Source organism: Arachis ipaensis, chromosome B3 (assembly GCF_059453495.1).
Source record: "Arachis ipaensis isolate K30076 ecotype BB chromosome B3, ASM5945349v1, whole genome shotgun sequence".
NCBI classification, from domain to species: Eukaryota; Viridiplantae; Streptophyta; class Magnoliopsida; order Fabales; family Fabaceae; genus Arachis; species Arachis ipaensis.
Window position 1 is genome coordinate 143,806,520 of NC_142438.1, and position 20,273 is coordinate 143,826,792.

A 20,273-nucleotide genomic window follows, 5' to 3' on the forward strand; every position below is an offset into this window, starting at 1 on the left:
AAATTTACCTTTTGCTTTAGCTCCATTTTTGTCAAATGTGCCGTTTCCCTTGTTTCGTCAATCAGGTCTTTCTCCATCGCTTCTTCAACACCTCCGAGAAGCAGCCTCGGGCTTGGTTCCCCGATTTCCACCAGGATTACCACGTCGACCCCGTAAGTAATCCAGAACGGTGTTTTCCCGGTAGAAGATTGTGGCGTTGTCCTATACGATCATAGGACTCAGGCTAACTCGTCTGCCTAGGAGCCCTTTTTTTGGCCTAGTCATTTCTTCAGGCTGTGAAGGATGACCTTGTTTGCAGCTTCCACCTGGCCATTGCTCCATGGGTGCTCGACTGACGAGAATTTCTGCTTGATTCCCATTCTTGAAAGGAACTCGCCAAACTTTTTATTCGCGAACTGCGTCCCATTGTCTGAAATGACAATCTCAGGGATTCCAAACCTAGAGACCACTTGCCTCCATATGAACTTCCGACAGTTTGCCGAAGTTATATCGTCCAACGGTTCTACCTCAATTCACTTTGTATAGTAATTGATGACCACAATGAGGTACTTAACCCGACCGAGACCCACTGAGAACGGGCCCAAGAGGTTGACTCTCGATTGAGTGAAAGGTCGGGCCGCCAGCATTGAGCTTAACTCCATTACTGGGGACTTATGAAAATTGGCGTTCTCTTGGCACTTCTTACACTTTCTCACGAATTCTTGTGCATAGGACATCATGGAAGACCAATAATATCCGGCTCTAACGAGTTTCCTGGCCAACGCCTTTCCCCCGATATGGTGGCCATAGCAACCTTCGCTCAAGACGTAGTCCGTTTGCTCGGGGCGCAAGCACTTCAACAGGGGTTGATCAAACCCTCGTTTATATAGCTGGCCCTGTATCGCTACATACTTGGCCACCTCCCGTCTGACCATTCTAGCACCTTTCTTGTCCTCAAGAAGCTCACCGTTTACTAAGAAACGGAGGATCGGATCCATCCACGAGGGAAGGTCCAGAGCTTGTGTTACGTAGAGAGTTACCGATGGCTCCTTTACTAGTCCTTGAATCAAATATCAGTTTTCCGTGCCTGGTTTTGTGCTTGCTAGTTTCAATAGGAGGTCAGCTCTCGCATTTCCAAGTACTTCTGGAGTAAGGAGTCCCTAGCTTAGTATGTCCCGTTGACCTGGGAGGCAACGATTTGGGAGTCACTGTTGACCTCGACTCGCGACGCTCCGACTTCGTTGGCTAGGAGCAAACCCCCTATCAAGACTTCATATTCCACTTAGTTGTTGGAGACTGGAAAGTCGAACTTGACTGATTGCTCATAAGTCATCCCAACCGAGCTTTCAAGGATTATCCCTGCCCCTCTGAACGCTTGGTTGGAAGCGTCGTCATATGAAACTTCCACCGTGTGTTCGTATTCCCGGGAGCACCACCAACTACCTCGACCAGGAAGTCTGCCATAATGTTCAGTTGCTCAGGTCCGGAATGAATCAGTGGGTCATCTCTGCGCGAACGTGTTTTCGTGTGCTCGCAGGAGGACGCCACAGAAGCTAACCTGCTCATCCGGCGAGTCCCTTCCTCCTCATGTGCTTCCTCTTCCTCAAGCTCGTCCTTCGGGCCCAACAGAAAATCCATTCATGCCAGGTATCCCCACAGACGGTGTCAATGTTCGGTTGCTCCGGTCCGGAACGGATCGGCGGGTTGCTGGAAGCTGGATCTGGATGGGCTTTGGGATTGAGGCAGATGAGGCTCCTTCGAGCTGGCGAGGTGTGTAATGGGGGAGGGGGGGAAGCCACCTGCAAAGACTCCAATGCTCAAATTAGTGTCCGTATAAAAAACAGTAAGGTTAGGATAGGTGACGTACCTCTAGGAAAGGGTAGAGTCCTCCCCCTATATATCCTGTGTCCGAGTGGGTCCCACATAAGCAGACCCTATTTTCTAAAAGCTTCCTTTCAGCTATTCAGGTGCTGTAGCTAGGTGGGTAAAAGGAAATTTACGGGTTGGAGGACCCGTCGGATCGGCAACTCAACACCCGCGTCCGACTCGCCAATAAGCTAGGCCGAAACACTAGCCATGATAATATACAAATTATATACACGAAAAATAATTAAAATTAAAAAATTAGATATTAATTAACTATTTAAAAAACAACTGTTCCTTGCACTCTTGCAGTATGGAAGAATAATTACCTTGAATTATTTGTTTAACCTCATGCTTGTACTTATCATTTATAATCATTTATATATGAGTCCATTTTAATGCACTTATAATATAAAATATTTTATAAAATTATTTAATTAGATAAAATAATTTTTTTAATAATATTAAAAAAATAATAATTTAAAAATATTTATTTATTTTAATATATATAATTTTATATATATAATATTTAAAATTATATATTTATTATATTTAATATTATATATTTATTTTAAAATAATTAACAAATATAAAATAAAATATTTTAAATTATTTTTTATTATTTTTTAAATATTTTTATTTTTTTTAATGCAACGATATATAATTAAATATATATATAAAAGAATTATTGTTTTTTTTAAATTGTAAAATTATATATATCAAAATGTCAAAACACCAACGAAGGGGGCCATCGTAGTGCCATTAACAAAATGAAGGGTTACCACCTGTTTCATTTTACGGATATGGAAATCTTTTGTTCCAATCAAATTAGCCCTGCAGATTTAATATAAAAAATGTGAATAAAGTTGATGGGGTGGAAGGAATGACAGATAGCTGCACGGTGGGCAAGGAACCGATCCGCCCCTGGTGCCTACTGGAAAGATTTAAATGTGTGTTTTGTACTTTTGTTGACAAAGCTCACACAAGCCGGCTAGGTTGAGAAGTTGGTATAAAGAGTGGTTAGAATGGTGAGCCGAGTCGAAATATTGTTGGACTGTAAAGTTAATTGAATGAGCTCACTGAACGGTCCGGAGTAACAATTTAATTATGTGTCAGGTATACAATTTTAATTTTTTTTAAATATCTATTTTGCCATTTTTGGCTATGTTTCTCTCCTGTCTCTCTTCTTTTTTTTTTTTTTTTATCAGAAATAGAGAAATTTAAAATACGAATAAATTATTCTATTTGAGTATTAACTTATTGACATATTTTTTCTCCATAATTTGGTATGATTTTTTTTTTAATTGACAGATGAGTATTGGGTAACATACAAGTCATTACAAAGCATAGAAAATACAAATTCATTTGTGTCACGTCTTGTTCATGAATAAGTTATTAACACATTCTCTGTTGGTTTGACTTTATCGGTTTATCCTTTACAATAATTAATTATAAAATTGAAATTACATATGGAAAAATAGATTGAGAGAGTAATGTCTATCTGGAATAATTATTTCTTTTTCGCACGCTTCCTCTTCCGACACCACTGCATGACCACAAATTAAGTAAAAAAAAAATTATTTGTCTTTTAAAATTTATTTTTTAATCAACTTTTAAATTTAATTACTTTATTATATTATTTTTTTAATTTATTTAATCATATTTTTTAAATTTTAAAAACCACTAATACTTTTATTTAATTTAAATTTTAAAAATACAAATATTTAACACTCATGAGTAACTATTTTTTCATATTTTACATTTTTAAAAAATTATTAGTCATTTAAGTTATTCCATTCATATTAGTTTATTTTCATGTGTAGTTACTAAAGTTCGTTATTGTGTTTTAATTTTTTTTTATTTTTATATAATTTATGATTGTCATTTTTTATTTTTTTGACAAGATAAATAATTATTTATTTATAGTTTTATTTTTTTATTTTTTATTATTCACATAAGTTCGACATTTTTTATTCACAAAATTTACAATTTCAATTTTTTTATTTCTTAATTTCATGAAGAACGTGTATTATCATAGATATTAGTAAAAGTTTATATTCAATATTATATTAACATTCGAAGTGTTGATGGTATGTCTTGTGTGATTATTTTATTTGTATTTTTTATTATTTTATATATTTATAATACATTTAAAATAATAAGACAACATACAAAATATTTTTAGTATACATCTAAAATTCATTTAAATCCATGTTTATATTTTTTTTACATAAATAAATTTTTAACACATCTAAAATAATAAGATAACATATAGAATATTTTTAGTACATATCCAAAATTCATTAAATTTGTGCTTATATTTTTTTAACATAAATATTTTTTTAACACAAATAATAAAAAAAAAAATTGATTCTCTAGGAACAAGGTTGTTAAACAAATTTTTTGGGCCACGCAAATAAAATTAATAAAATAGAAATCTCTATGTACCCAAAGGAAAAGAAAATGTTGTTTGTCATAAAGCAAACATAATCGATAGGCTAATGTTCAACAATATTGTTGCATACATTAATGAACATATCTAAAATTACAAAATTATATACTAAATAATTTTTTAACATATCCGAAATTCATCAAAAAATAATTATGGTTATTACTCTTGTTAATTAGAGGAAAAAAAATTATACATACTGGTCTCAAAATCGAAAAAATTGATTTTGATAGTATTATTTTAATTTTAATTTGGTTAGAGTTTAATTTTGGTTTGTTATTTTTGTTTTGTTTGGTTTAAATTTAAATTTAAATATTTTAATTTTAAGAAGATATAATTTTAAAGTTTAAATATATAAAAAGTTTTTAAAACATAATATCTAAAACAATTTATCACAACAAATAATGGCCAATTAAAAAATAAATTATAATAAATATCTAGTTACATTGAACTAAAAATTCCTCTTTTTATTCATACTACCAAATTGACGGAAATATATTTTTTTATTTTTTTTAATTATTTAATAAAATATAATCTCTTATCTTATATTTTTTAAATGAAATTAAAAAAAATATTAAATCGGAAAACTGCTGAAAAAAATTGAAGGAAAAAAAAAAATGAAATTGGCTACTTCTCTCCTCAAGCTTAGTCACCGAAGCTGTTTCAATCACGCGCTCCCCCACTCACAGCCAAATTTCATTAGGGCCTCTCGAAGATGTAAATGTAATTCACTCATATGGTAAACGACAAAAATAACAACTCTAAACGGATAATGCTAACAACAGCGTTGTTCCCACATAGTACAATCTTATACGTGGTAATTTTCCTAACAAAAAATTTAGTATGGACTCCTTATGGTTCAGAGTATCTGTGATATTCCTTTATGGCGGCTTGATATTTGACTGAATTAGATCTAGTGCTGCAGTTCACACCTCTATCCAAATAATAATATACCACCTTCCCCAGTTCCCCGAACAGACCGTGCTCATTGCTTTATAAACACCTTTCAGGCCCCAAACATTTCCACAACAATAATAGCATCAATCCCAAACACAATAATGGCAAGCACCAGTACCATCTCCATGTTCCTTCTTCCCATAGTTCTATTGATATGGGTGTCTCCTGCAGTACTCTCAGAGAAGTGCAGCCCACACGAGAAAAAAATCCTCCTCCAAGTGAAGCAAGAATTCGGCAACCCATCCATGCTCTCTTCCTGGAACGCTTCCACCGACTGCTGCACCAGCGCCTGGGAAGGCATCGAATGCACCACCGAGAAGCCTTACCGTGTTAGCCAAATAGAGCTACATGGGCTGGACCTCCCCGGCCCAGTTGACCTCCCTCCCTCCCTATTTAACCTCGTTGATCTTGATGAGCTCTTAATTTTTGAAATGCCCAACCTAAAAGGCCAAATTCCTCCCCAGATCTCAAATCTCAAAAAACTTACAGTCCTTTACTTATTCAGCACCAATGTCTCAGGCCCAATACCAGAATCTCTAGCCCAAATCAAGACCCTCACGAACATTAACCTCGCCGGCAACAATCTCTCCGGCCCACTCCCTCATCTCCTCCCCTCACTACCCAGCATCAGGGTGATCTTCGCCGACGAAAACCGCATCTCTGGCCCAATCCCTGAATCCTACGGTTCCTTCGCGTCCAAGAGCCTTGTGACGCTGACTCTCTCTCACAACATGCTTTCTGGGAAGATTCCGGCGGCGTTGAAGGGGCTGGACGCGGAGCTTCTGGATCTTTCTTGGAACAAGCTCGAGGGAGATGGTTCGGTGCTGTTTGGGGCGGAGAAAAAGACGGAGGAGATAACCCTTGCTGGAAACATGCTGTCGTTCGATATCGGGAAAGTGGAGTTTGGTAGGAACATAACGAGGTTGAACCTGAAGCACAATCGCATTTACGGGAAGCTCCCGGAGCAACTGACGCAGCTGAAGCAGCTAACCAGGTTTAATGTTAGCTATAATCAATTGTGTGGACCTATTCCCCAAGGCGGAAGGTTGCAGGGTTACTTCGCCATTGATGCTTCTTCGTTTGCACATAACAAGTGTTTGTGTGGGTCCCCCCTCCCTCCATGCAAGTGACCTAATTAACGGTCATCAATCTTCATGTCATAGCTCATGAAAGATTAATTATTCGAGTTACTGCACTAAATAAATGCTTCAACAAATAATTCCGAATGGGTTTGAGGGCCCAACAATCTTCTCACTGTGCCCCTGGGTGTCCATACGCGGAGACAATAATGTTGAATGTTAAGTTTGTGAATTTTAGTGTGTTACAATGAATTTTGTGGCGGTTTATGTTAATAAATGGTTCTAATAAGAAGAAAGAAATCATCAGCGAGTCAAGTTTATCTATATATATATATATATGATATTCGATTTGACTAAAATGATGAGATATTGGGATGAATGTGAGATTTAATTAAGCTCAATTCTAAACTCTTATATTACTTAATCTGTATATTAAAGTATAAAAAAAATCAAATATTTCTGTAATATATAAAAAATGAGTTTGTACTTTTTATAAAATAATACAAAAAAAACATCATAATTTATTGTTTTTTTAATAATTTAGTTATTAATATTTAAAGTGTAAATTAAAGTATGTTGTTGTATAATTAGATTAAAAAAATTAAATTGATGGATAAAATTATAAAAATAATAACTAAAAATAATAAATTTTGTAAAAATATTTAATAATAAAAAAATTAACAAAAAATAAAATAAATTTTAACTTTTTTTTTTCTTCTTAACATAATGGACTTCTAGTATTTTGCTTTTTAATATACTTTTTATGGAGTAAAGAGTAAATGTTTTTTTTCATTTTTTATTAATTAATTTTAATGCAAAATATAGATAAATACATATCAATTATAGTAAGTATATAATAAAATTAAATACTAATATAAAATATATATTAAAATATAAAAAAATATATATTAAAAAATAAATAAAAAATATATTTATATATAAATATATAATAACTGATATTAGTATATAATTTTTTTTGTTTCATAATATTTTTTTATCCAACAGGTTAAAGACTAATTTATCATACTAAATTTTATTTAAGAATTTGTTGTTGACTAATGAATTGCTATAGACACTAAAAAAGATTCAAATCCTCCATATTTATTTAAATGGACTAATGAACTAATTATTAAACCAATCTAATTTAATTTTTAATGTATAATTTTAATATCCATATAACATCTTTGATACATATAACATTTCTCGTGATATACTCTGGGAAAATTATCAGGTGTTTCATGTATGAAGTTGGAACTTTGGCGTTCCAAGTACAGTCAAGTAGCCAGTATCCATTTTGTTGTTTAGCTAGATGGTAACAGACGAAATTAACCTTGGTAGCAAACTTGGAAAGACTTAATGAGACAGCTGAATGAGGTCAAAGCTCCATGGAGTTTGGCTTGGCTACAATTGACGAGAAAAAAAGAATAGAAAAAAAAACATTTTCGGACAAAAACAATTATAAAGGCATGATTAAATTATCCACGAAAAAATTTAAGAGGCAGTAACTTTTGTATTTTGTGGCCAACACTTAATTATTAAAAGAAAAGTAAGTGATCTTTTATTATTGAATTTAATTTCACACAATTAAAAATACTATTAATAACTAATTAATAATTATAAAACACAAAAATTACTAATCCCCTAACACTCCTCATTATCTACCGCATTGAAATATTTAAAGTCGCTACGAAAGAAAGCTTCAAACTTGTCGTTTCTTAATCCTAGTGGTATGACTATTGTGCTTATCCATTGGAAAGTTTCGAGAATGACTGTGGGTTAAAATCATGTTGAGCTAGTTCTCATCACTTTTATATATGTATGTATTGATTTTTTTTTGTTGAGTTAAATTTTAATTTGGCTTTTGAAATTTAGTCTGATATTCAGAATGATTTCCATAATTTTAATGCCTTAATTAGAACTTTTAAATTTATAATTATAGCTCTGCCTTATCTTTGTGATCATCTCTGTTACCAGAATGTTAATCTGACACAATTACATAATATGGTAGACACTACTTAAACGATGACGTGTTGATTTCGCGTCCAAATTCTATGGAAACCACGTCGTTTCTGTTTTTTGTGGGTTAATACAGTGAGAAGAAAGAGAGTTTTAACCTACAAAAATTTAAACGACGTGGTTTCTATAGGATTTGGGCACGAAACCAATACACCATCGTTTAAGTAGTGTCTATTGTGTCATGTAATTGCGCCAGATCAGCAATCTGGTGACGGAGATGATCGCAGGAACAAAATGGAACCACGATTACAAATTTAGAGGTTCTAATTAGAGCCAATGGGACCATTCTGAATATCGAGCCAAATTTCAGGAACCAAATTGATATTTAATTCTTCTTTGCTCGTCTTGGCCCTGTTGTTGTTTTGCAAAAATCTCATTGTTAGGACTCATCCACATGTGAATTGGCATACACTTTCCCCCACGTGTGATGACCTAATATGGTCCCATTGTTGGTGGTATCCGTATCACTCTTTTACAGCGGAGGAAAGTAAAAGTATAATATGGTATGGTTGCCGAGTGCATAATCTCATTAGATAATCAACAAAGGTCTAATTGATAATAAATTAATAAATATTTTTAAATTATATTTTATATTAATTAATTAGTATTAATTTATTATTATTTAAATTTTAATTTTAAAAAATATAAAATTATTGATTATTATACCATACTGATATCTTTAACCAGAAGAGTAACAACTAAGAGCGAATCAACTTTTCGAAAAATTCTCGGCACTCACTTATCTTGCATTAGTAAAAGCTCGTAAAAACTGATCTTTACTAAGGATCCCTAAAAAATCAACTACTAGAGGGACGACCATTTAACAAACATTTTCGAGACGTTATTTATATAAAGAGATAAGCCAACTTCGCAAAGCAGACAGAATATACCACAAAACAGAGAAGAATAGCTATCCTCAAAAGAACGAGCAACGATTTACTCGCCTCCACTATTCTTTACTTTACTCTCATTCTTTTGATTGATTTTTCATTAACTTGAATGTCGGAGTTCTTTTTGCAAGTTTCACGCCGCGGGCACGGTTCCACGAGGAAAGCTTCCGAGCTATTGATCGACCTTTCGCTGGTGTTATTACTCGGGAGTGTATCCTTGCAAAGAACATTTGGCGCCCACCGTGGGGTCGTGTCTCATTTTTCTAACTCTTATAACACGTCTTTATCCCCCTTTTGTACTCTCTTATCTTTTTAGGAATTGAAGTATGACGGACCTTTTAGACGCTCAACAACCTCCTTGAACCAATGCCGACCTCATGGCCGCTAATGTCGTTCTGCTAGTAGAAAATCAGCGGATGGCCAAGCTATTGGTCACAATGCAAAATAATGGTGAAAAGAAGGCCAACAACAAGAGGGTGAATGCCGAACAACACGAGGAACCTCAGTCGGAATCTAATGCAAAGACAGGGGAAACGCCTCCCAAAACAGAAAGACGACAAACTAACCCTTTCTCTGAAGAAATAATGAGCTTCAAAATGCCCAAAAATTTCACACTCCCCATGACTTTGGCACCATACAAAGGGATCGGAGATTTAAAAGTTCATGTCACAAAATTCAAATCTATGATGTTTCTCAATAGCGACTCCGATCCCATTTTGTGCCGATCTTTTCCAACTTTTTTAGATGGAGCTGCCCTATTATGGTTTTCCAATTTGCCTGCAGGTTCTATAACCAGCTTCGACGAGTTCGCCAAGCTATTCATAAATTATTTCGCAGCATCCAAAATCTATGTACGAGACTCAGAGTACCTCAGCACAATCAAGCAAGGACAACACGAGAGCTTGAAAGATTATATGACACGCTTCACAACAGCAGCCATGGAGATTTCTGACCTCAACTCGGAAGTGCAATTACACGCTATCAAGAGCGGCCTCCGACCTGAAAAATTCCAGGAAGCTATCGCCGTCGCAAAACCAAAAATATTGTAGGAGTTCCAGGACAAAGCAACCGGACAGATCGAAATAGAAGAGCTGCGTGAAAACCGGAGGAATGAGAGGGCACCATTCATGAGGGAAGAAGACAAGCCAAATAACAAGACCTTTTTTACTACCAAAATTGGATGTCTAGTGTTTTTGAGTTTGGGGGTTCTTCCAGTGTTGTTCTTAACCATACATAGCCTGATACATGTACTCTTTTACCTGAGAACCCTACCAAATCTCCGCCTGATGGTTGCAATGCCTTGTTGCTTAGCTGCATCTTTTTGAACGTGGAGTAGAATAAGACATCAGCACTACTTCCTGTATCGAGCAGGACATTTTTTACTGTTAGTTTTTCCACACGCACTGAGATCACCACTGGGTCGTCTAAATTCGGGGACTAAGACTTAAGGTCGTCAGCACCAAAACTGATGTGGGCAGATGAGGACAGAACTGGCGGGATTTGATGAGATCCTTCCATTGTCATCATAGATCGGTAGCTTCTCTACCTGGCTGTATTAGTAGTTCCACCTCCAGCAAAGCCACCTGAAATGTAGTTTATAACTCCCTTGGAGGTAGGATTTTCGACTGGACCATGCCATGTTCCTTTTTCTTTGCGATCCGAGCTACAGCTCGGCCTGTCTGTGTCTCTGGTTGATTCTTTATAGTTTCTGGAAGTGACATATTTGTCAAGTAAGCCCTGCCTTGCTAGTCTCTCCAACAAGTCTCTTGCTACCACATATTCATCAGTAGTGTGGCTGAACTTTTGGTGAAATGCACAATGCTTGTTTTTGTTGACGTACTTCTGGTCTTGGTACGTTTCTGCTTTGCTGAGTGGCTTTATTAATTTGCTGTGTAGTATCTCTTTAATGATGTTTTCCTTTTTGTTGTTGAACCTGGTATACGAATCAAATTTTGGAGTTAGTTTAGAAGGTCTTTTAGAGTCCTTATTTTGGGACCTGTAAGGTCTGTCCTCCTCCTTCCGAGATGGTGGCTTTTCGCTCCTCCGAGCTTCACGCAACTCCTCTATTTCGATTTGTCCCGTTGCCTTGTCTCGGAACTCCTCCAATGTCTTTGGTTTCGCGACAGCTATTGCTTCCTGGAACTTTTTGGGTCAGAGACCACTCTTGATGGCGTGCAACTGCACCTCTGGATTGAGGTCAGGGATCTCCATGGCTTCTATTGTGAAGCGAGTCATGTAATCCTTCAGGCTCTTGTGCTGTCCTTACTTGATCGTGCTGAGGTAGTCTGAATCTTGCACATAGATTTTGGATGCTGCAAAGTGATTTATGAACAACTTGGCGAATTTGTCGAAGCTAGATATAGAACCTGCAGGTAAGTTAGAAAACCATAGTAAGACAGCTCCCTCTAGAAAGGTCGAAAAAGATCGGCACAAGATGGGATTAGAGTCACTGTTAAGGAACATCATGGATTCAAATTTTGTAACGTGAATTTTAGGATCTCTGATCCCCTTGTACGGTGTTAAGGTCATTGGAAGCGTAAAATTTTTTGACATTTTAAAATTCATTATTTCTTCGGAGAAAGGATTAGTCCGCCGTCTTACTGTTTTGGGGGGTGCTTCCCCCGTCTTTGCATTTGATTCCAACTGATGCTCATCGTGTTGATCATTGTTCACCTTCTAATTGTCGTCCTTTCTTTCGTCATTATTTTGCATTGTTGCTAATAATTTGGCCATTCGTTGATTTTTTGCTAGCAGAACAGCGTTAGCGCCCAAGAGTTCAGCGCTGGTTCGATGGGCCTGAGGAGTCTCTGAATGGTCCGTCATGCTTCAACCCCTGAAAAGAAGAGAAAGCACAAGGCCGATATATGGGTGTTATAAAAATTAAAGAAAAATGAGGCGGGGCCCCACGGTGGGTGCCAAATGTTCTAGAAAGGATACTCCTTCCGAGTTATATGTCGGCCTCACGTCAATTCTAGTGTGCCTGATAGCTTGAGCCAAACTAGAAATATCCTCCTGAACTCGGACTCGAGCGTGGTACCTGCAAAAAGGACTCCGACGTCCAAGTCTGTAAAGAATTACTTAGGAAAAAGTGAGTATATGATCAGTGAAATGTTTGTATGGTCATCTATTGTTGTTGTTTTATGATCTCTCCCCTATCATCGTCGCCCCGCCTGATTTATAGTTTGATTGAGATGGAATCATTCGTCGGTTAGTGACGCATTTCTCGTGACCGACGTGAAGACAAGATTTTAGGGGAAAGACTGGTATATGTTGAGAGATTTTTTCGTTATTTTTAATTTTGAGTTGAGCTGACCGAAATATAATTTGGTTGGTTCGATGTATAAGAGATACGATACAAGTTGATAATAAAAAATAAAAAAAAGTACATTTTAAACGTAGGAATGCAATTTTTTATTTTTTGTAGTGGGAACCAAAATATATATTTTTTCTTTCGATTTCTTTTCTTTTGATTAAATTTGTGTATATTTTCACTTATATAAAAGTAAAATATTTTTTTAGATTTAATTATTTTTTTCATTAAATATTTATATATGTTGTTTTTAATTTTATAATTAGATCTTTATTAGTGTAAAAATATTAGAATTAATAAAATATTTATCTATAAATTAAAAATACCTACAATTAATAATTTAATTAAATCGTTGACCAAATATTTTTGAAAAGAATATTCTATTAATTTTATTATTTTTATATAAAAAAAATTTAAATACAAAATAAAAACAGTATATAGATTTAATTAAAAAAATATATACATAAAATTAGAAACATAATTACAAATATAATAAAATTATAATGACTAAAAAAATAATTAAACAACGCAAGTCATTAGAAGCAATTTTAAATGGGTATATTGAAAGATCAAAGTTGATATCTTCACTTATATATGAAAATTGCTTAACCATTAATTGTTAGACTATATTTAATTTTACTTATTTGGTTTTTTATCATATTAACATACTGAGCAATGTTAAGAGAACAATACCATATTTTGTTATATTTGCCTTGAAATGCGATTAAGTAGAAATCCATTTTCAAAGTGGTGAAAGGAAGCTTAAAAAATGTGGTTTGTTAAGGGAGTTATTATGATCCATGTCAAGTGGCTGCTTTGTGCTTATCCGTTTGGAAATTAAAGCTTCGAGAATGGTTCTGTCGGTTCAAAATAATCACGACTCACGCATTCTCATGAGCTGCTTCTCACTTCCATCGTAATTTTACTTTTGCTTGGCCCCGGTCGGCCCCGCTGTTGGTTTAATTTTCTACAGTGAATTCTCATATATTTAATTTAATTCATTAATTTATTATTATTTAAAATAAAAAAATTAATAAAATAAAAAAAATTAATAAAATAAAAAAGTGGAATTTCATTACGACTATGGCTACAAATACAAAATTTTTTGGCATACAAATCATGCAAGTTAATCCTAATCCAACAAAATATACTTGAATAACGTGCGCATAAAACCATGTTCCTCTTTATATTTGGCGTTCCTCTTTCTTCTTTTCCTTTTTTTTTGTGTTTTTTCTCTTTTTTCTTCTTGTATTTCATTTTTATCATAGTTTTTTTTATTATTATTGTTGTTGCTGCATTTTTTTCTCTCTTCCTCTTTTTATTGATTTTGTAATATTATGTATTTTTTTTGTTTGATTTTTTTTCCCAAAAAAATTATGAGAATATGAAATAAGAAGATGAAGAAGAAGATGAAAAGGAGGAAGAGGAAGAATTTTGAATTATGCAGAACTTATTAGCACACATACACCGAAAATTATTAAACAATACATTCAAATATCTTCGTATTACACCCAAATTTGCTGTATACAGAAAAATGTTTCTTCTAATGCTGCATTTTTTTTTTCTTATTTCTTTCTTTCTTTTAGTTGAATGAATGTAAATTCATCATTTTTCAAGTAAATTTTCAGCATTATGTATTTTTTTATCTTCTTTATTTGATTTTTTTGTTTTTATTTTTGTTAAGAGAGTAAAACAAGAAGAAACTTGAGAAAGTAAAACAAAAAAAAAGATGAATAAGAAAAAAAAGAAGAAGATGGTGATGATGATGAAAAAAAGAAGCAACAGAAAAAGAGGAAGATGAAGAGGAAAAATTTGGAATTATGCAGAACTTATTAGCACACATACACCGAAAATTACTAAACAATACACCCAAATATCTTTGTGTTACACCCAAATTTGCTACAAATACAAAAAAATATTTTTTCTAATACTACATTTTTTTCTTCTTATTTTTTTCTTATTTCTTTCTTTTTTTAGTTGAATGAATGTAAGTTCATCCTCTTTTCAAGTAATTTTGTACCATTATATATTTTTTTATTATTTAATTTTTTATTTTTATTCTTATTAAGAGAGTAAAACAAGAAGAAACTTGATAAAACAAGAAAAAAAGATGAATAAAAAAAAAGATGATGATAACGATGATGATGATGATGAAAAAGAAGAAGAAGAAGAAGAAACGGTAAAAAATGAGGAGAGAGAGAAGAAGAGTTTTGAGTTATGTAGAACTTATCATCACTTATACACCAAAAATTTTTAAACAATACATCCAAATATCTTCGTGTTACACCTAAATTTGTTGCAAATATAGAAAACTATTTTTTTTAATGCAAAACTTTTACATTACATTCAATTTAAACCATTAACAATGAACAATAATTTTCACAAATAAAAACATTATTTACCTACAGAATCATAAACTACTAACAAAAATATTAATTAGAATTGAGCCACACCTCAGTCACTTGATTGGATTTAAAATAATCAATTTTGTTTTTGTTCAATTGACAATTTAAACTTGTATTATTCATTATCTTCAACAATGAGATAACTAATAATAGAGGAGAAGGAGGAAAAGAAAGGAGAAAAAAAAATTTCAATAAAAAAAATAAAAGGAGGAAGAGAAAATGGTGTTGATAATGATGATAATAAAAAAAAATTTATGTGCATAAATATAAATACCTTGTAACGATTTGTATGTAAAAATTATTTATAAAAATTATTTGTACGCGGAGAATAATTATTTAGAAGAATTTGATCTAGGATAATGAAATATTAAGACATGTTAGGTCTTAGATATCAGTATAAGAGATTTAATGTTAGGGCATTATTGTTTCGAGAATTTCTTACATACCTCATTATTTATATTTAGTCTTAAGAAGATTCGAAAAAAGTAATATTTAAGATTTTTAAGTTGATAAATATGTAATTTGAGTTTTTATTTTGTTTTGAATAAATTTTAAAAAATAATATTTAAATAAAAAACCAATGTAGGTAACTATTTCATATTGAGAATGTTTAAAAAAATAATATCTAATATTTTTTTAGTAGGATTATATTATGTGTATACTAAAATCAGTTATTAAAATTAGTTATAAAATACATGCTAAAATATAAATATAGGTTAAAAATAAATTAAATCACACATATATTTATATATTTATACATAAATATATTGTAATTAATTTTAATAGTTGATTTTAGGGTACGAATAGTATTTTTGTTATTAGTACTATATCAATCATATAAAAAAAATTCAAGTGTACCAAAAAGTTTTAACTGTTAATTTTAATTATTATATATTATATATATTTTTTAAAATTGAGATTAACGATTAAAACAATTAAAACATCAGCATTTTTGGTACACTTAAAATTCTTCCAATTATATATAATTATTTCACTTTGAACGGACCATCACATAATATTGCTCCCCAAGACGCCAAAGGCTTGGTTCTAAGTAACAATGACTTCGCAAAATGACAAAAACACGTGGATGTGCCAACAATCCATCTGCACCCTTAGAATATTTTAATATATATTTCAACAGTGGCTCTGCATTATGGCATAACAATATGCCATTAAAATTTGTCCGGCACATGTGAAGACTTCCCAAGGTTATATATGCACGTATTCGATAGTCTCGTATGGCGGCCTGCTCATAGTGTTGTACAGCAGGCAATACTTTTGTGATTCGGAATAATATACCACCCAGTTAACCCAAAAGTCCATTCTCATTGTCATATAAACCACCTTTGAGGTCGTCAATATGATCAAGCACAAACAAATTAAAACAATGGCAACCACCAATATCTCCATGTTCCTTCTTCCCATAGTCCTGCTTCTCATATGGGTGTCTCCTGCAGCACTCTCAGAGAAGTGCAGCCCACATGAGAAGAAAGCCCTCCTCCAAATAAAGCAAGAACTGGGCAACCCAAGCAAGCTCTCATCCTGGAACGCATCCACCGACTGCTGCTCTTGGGACACAGTACAAGTAGGATGCTCCAACACCAAACCTTACCATGTCAGTCAACTAGAGCTCTATGGGCTGGACCTCCCCGGCCCAGTTAACATCCCTCCTTCCATATTCAACCTTCTTGATCTTGAGGAACTCTCCCTATTTGAAATGCCCAACCTAACAGGCCCAATACCTTCCCAGATCACAAACCTAAAAAAGCTTAGCATCCTCTACATATTCAGCACCAGCGTCTCAGGCCCGATACCAGAGTCCCTGGCCCAAATCAAGACTCTCTGGTCCATTAACCTCGCCGGCAACAACCTCTCCGGCACACTCCCTCCCTCTCTCCCCTCACTACCAACCATCAACGTGATCTTTCTCGATAGTAACAGGATCTCCGGCCCAATCCCAGACTCGTATGGTTCTTTCACGTCAAAGAAACTGGTGACGCTGACTCTGTCTCACAACTTGCTATCGGGGAAGATTCCGGCGTCGCTGAAGGGGCTGGACGTGTATTTTCTGGATCTGTCATGGAACAGGCTTGAAGGCGATGGGTCGGTGCTGTTCGGGGCGGAGAAATCTACCGAAGACATAAGGCTTGCTGGAAATTTGTTTTCGTTTGATATCGGGAAAGTGGAGTTTGGTAGGAACATATCGAGGCTGAATCTGAAGCACAATCGCATTTACGGGAAGCTCCCTGAGGGACTGACGAAGCTGCAGCATTTAACGAGATTGAATGTGAGCTATAATCAACTGTGTGGACCCATTCCGCAAGGGGGCAGGCTGCAAGGCTACTTCCCTATTGATGCGTCTTCCTTCGCAAGTAACAAGTGCTTGTGTGGGCCACCCCTCCCTCCATGCAAGTGATCTCGGGTTGAATGAGTACTTGTTCGCGCTTGTTATTCACTTCTTCTGTGTCAGTGCCATTGTTGTTACTTGTTAGTCATCAAATGGAGAAAATTTGTAGGTGGACAAAAAATATATACCATAATAATAATTTTTATAATAAAAATATTATGTATTTATAAAATTAATTATTAAATTATTATATATTTATATATAAAGATATATTATTTAATTTATTTTTAATATATTTTTTATATTTTATATTTTAATATATATTGTATATAAACAATTATTTTTTATCTATATATTATTATTATTATATTTTATTATTATAAAATATAATTAATTTTTAAAATATTTAATTTATAAATTAAAATATTAAAATATTAATTTAAATAATAACATAAAATATAAAATTTTATTTTTTAGGTTTTATATTTTAAAAGAATTAAGTAATTTTTTTATTAATACAAACGAAATATTTTTTTTATATATAAATATCAATAAATAATTATTTAAAAATATACTTCTCATATATTTAGAAGTAAACTTTTATGATATTCATAAGTAAAAAAGGTTTTTTCAATTAATACAGTTATTATAAAAAAAAGAAAAAGTATAAGTAAATAATGAAAAAATTAAACAATGTAAATAATAAATATATTGGATGTTCATTTTACTAGTGTACGGATGGTTATTTTAATATTAAAATTTAGAGGGTTAATTTGGAGGTGTAATGTGTTTTTATTTGATTGGTGGTTATTTATATTGTTCAACAAAGTTATTGTCCCCCTAGCAAATATAAGTAGACAATGAAAATACTAAATAATGTGAACAATAGATATATCAAATGTTCAATTTACTAAGTGTGCAGATAATTATTCCAATATTAAAATTTAGATAAATAATTTAAAGATATAATATATTTTTATTTTGCTAGACTAATTTTAGAGTTAATTTTTTATATTATTTACAAAAGTCATTTTTTATCTAACAAAATTCTTTAATTATACCTTTTTTTTTAAATCATTGTTCATATTGTTCACAATACAATGAGTATTGTTTGCCTATTCTTTTCCTTTTCAGATACCTGTTGTCATTGGTTCCAATAAAGTAAATGGAGCACACAGAAAATTTTCCAAAAGGTTATGCCTATCTTTGATATTCTACTATATGGCGGCTTTATATTTATCAGCTAGAGCATATAGGTAGTATATAGAGCAGGCCACACCACTCTAGCAATAACATACCACCGTATTCACTATTAACCCAAAAATGGATTCCTGACATTATATAAAGTCATATCAGGCTCTCAGCACTTGAACAACAAACAAAAGAATGGCAAGCAGCAGCACCACATCCATCACTATATTTATTCTTCCCATATTCCTATTGACATGTCTTTCTCCTATAGTACTCTCAGAGAAGTGCAGCCCACACGAGAAGAAAGCGCTCCTCCAGATTAAGCAAGAACTGGGCAACCCAAGTATGCTCTCCTCTTGGAACGCATCCACCGACTGCTGCTCCTGGAACGGGATACAAGTAGAATGCTCCAACACCAAACCTTACCATGTCAGCCAACTAGAGCTCTATGGGCTGGACCTCCCCGCCCCAGTTAACATCCCTCCCTCCATATTCAACCTTCTTGATCTTGAACAACTCTTCTTATTTAAAATGCCCAACCTAACAGGCCCAATACCATCCCAGATCACAAATCTCAAAAAGCTTAGCATCCTCTACATATTCAGCACCAACGTCTCAGGCCCAATACCCGACTCCCTGGCCCAAATTAAGACCCTCTGGTCCGTTAACCTTTCCGGCAATAACCTCTCGGGAAAACTCCCTCCTTCTCTCCCCTCACTACCAACTATTAGCGTCATCTTTTTCAAAGGTAACAGGATCTCCGGCCCAATTCCCGACTCGTACGGTTCCTTCGTGTCGAAAAACCTGTCGTCGCTGACTCTGTCTCACAACATGTTGTCCGGGAAGATTCCAGCGTCGTTGCGGGGGCTGGACGTGAGTTTTCTGGATCTGTCATGGAATAAGCTTGAAGGCGATGGGTCGGTGCTGTTTGGGGCGGAAAAATCGACGGCGGAGATAACCCTTGCTGGGAACTACTTGTCGTTTGATATCGGGAAGGTAGAGTTTGGTAGGAACATATCGAGGCTGAATCTGAAACACAATCGCATATACGGTAAGCTCCCAGAGGGGCTGACGAAGCTGCCGCATTTGACGAGATTGAATGTGAGCTATAATCAACTGTGTGGACCTATTCCGCAAGGGGGCAGGTTGCAAGGGTACTTCCCCATTGATGCATCTTCCTTCGCAAATAACAAGTGTTTGTGTGGGCCACCCCTCTCTCCGTGCAAGTGATCTCCTATGTCCGAGGCTCCTAGCCTTAGGAGGGTAACTTTTGGTGGAACTGGAACACAAGGATGATGAAATTGCGATGTAATCTTTGCTGATTATTGTGCAAGATATTTTAAGTTCAAAATTCGTACTTTACTTTCAAATTAGAGGTTACTGTTCTGTATAATATATGTCTTACAGTTGCTAGTTGCAACATCAGTTAAGCAATATGTAAATTCAATCTAAGGATTTTCAAAGTAATGCACGTGTTTAAACTTTAAACTATTTTAGTAAAAAAAATAAAGTTTATTTTATATCAAAACTAAAAAAACTAGATCAAATTAAAAAAAAAGAAATTACATATATTTTAAGTCACTACTCATGATAAAAATAACTAAAATTAATTACAAATTCAACAATGGTCATGTATCTTGTTGCAGTTCAATTCAAAAAGTAATTAAAAAAAATTGATCCGATAGAAATAAATTTTTTGGGTAAAATATTATTTTGGTTCCAATATTTAGGGTGAATTTTATTTTAGTTCATAACGTTTTAATTGTCCTATTTTTATTTCAAAACCT

At 33.8% G+C, this 20,273-nt stretch overlaps 4 protein-coding genes across 4 annotated transcripts; 3 read left to right on the top strand and 1 right to left on the bottom strand.

Annotated features, from left to right (window-relative positions):
• Nucleotides 1-260: 260 nt before the first annotated feature.
• LOC107633866 (uncharacterized) lies at nucleotides 261-977 on the bottom strand. The gene is made up of 2 exons (XM_016337463.1): nucleotides 686-977; nucleotides 261-409 (listed from the first exon to the last, which is right to left on the bottom strand). The coding sequence occupies exons 1-2, from the start codon at nucleotides 975-977 to the stop codon at nucleotides 261-263; spliced, it is 441 nt and encodes a 146-aa protein (XP_016192949.1).
• Nucleotides 978-4,995: 4,018 nt separating this feature from the next.
• On the top strand, nucleotides 4,996-6,686 carry LOC107631577 (polygalacturonase inhibitor 2). Its single transcript, XM_016335066.3, has one exon. The coding sequence runs from the start codon at nucleotides 5,350-5,352 to the stop codon at nucleotides 6,376-6,378; it is 1,029 nt and encodes a 342-aa protein (XP_016190552.1). The 5' UTR covers nucleotides 4,996-5,349; the 3' UTR covers nucleotides 6,379-6,686.
• Nucleotides 6,687-16,142: 9,456 nt separating this feature from the next.
• On the top strand, nucleotides 16,143-17,531 carry LOC107631576 (polygalacturonase inhibitor 1-like). The gene has a single exon (XM_016335065.3). It carries the CDS (start codon nucleotides 16,309-16,311, stop codon nucleotides 17,362-17,364), a length of 1,056 nt encoding a protein of 351 aa, XP_016190551.1. The 5' UTR covers nucleotides 16,143-16,308; the 3' UTR covers nucleotides 17,365-17,531.
• A 419-nt stretch (nucleotides 17,532-17,950) lies between these two features.
• LOC107634727 (polygalacturonase inhibitor 2-like) lies at nucleotides 17,951-19,974 on the top strand. Its single transcript, XM_016338150.3, has one exon. The coding sequence runs from the start codon at nucleotides 18,682-18,684 to the stop codon at nucleotides 19,714-19,716; it is 1,035 nt and encodes a 344-aa protein (XP_016193636.1). The 5' UTR covers nucleotides 17,951-18,681; the 3' UTR covers nucleotides 19,717-19,974.
• Nucleotides 19,975-20,273: the final 299 nt, after the last annotated feature.

Excerpts from the sequence above, each read along its gene's own strand:
- LOC107631577 (XM_016335066.3), top strand. The coding sequence starts at position 5,350 with ATGGCAAGCACCAGTACCATCTCCATGTTCCTTCTTCCCATAGTTCTA.
- LOC107631576 (XM_016335065.3), top strand. The coding sequence starts at position 16,309 with ATGATCAAGCACAAACAAATTAAAACAATGGCAACCACCAATATCTCC.
- LOC107633866 (XM_016337463.1), bottom strand. The coding sequence starts at position 977 with ATGGATCCGATCCTCCGTTTCTTAGTAAACGGTGAGCTTCTTGAGGAC. Across the intron at positions 410-685 it reads ACAAGAATTCGTGAGAAAGT|ACAATGGGACGCAGTTCGCG; the intron begins GTAAGAAGTGCC and ends TTGTCATTTCAG.
- LOC107634727 (XM_016338150.3), top strand. The coding sequence starts at position 18,682 with ATGGCAAGCAGCAGCACCACATCCATCACTATATTTATTCTTCCCATA.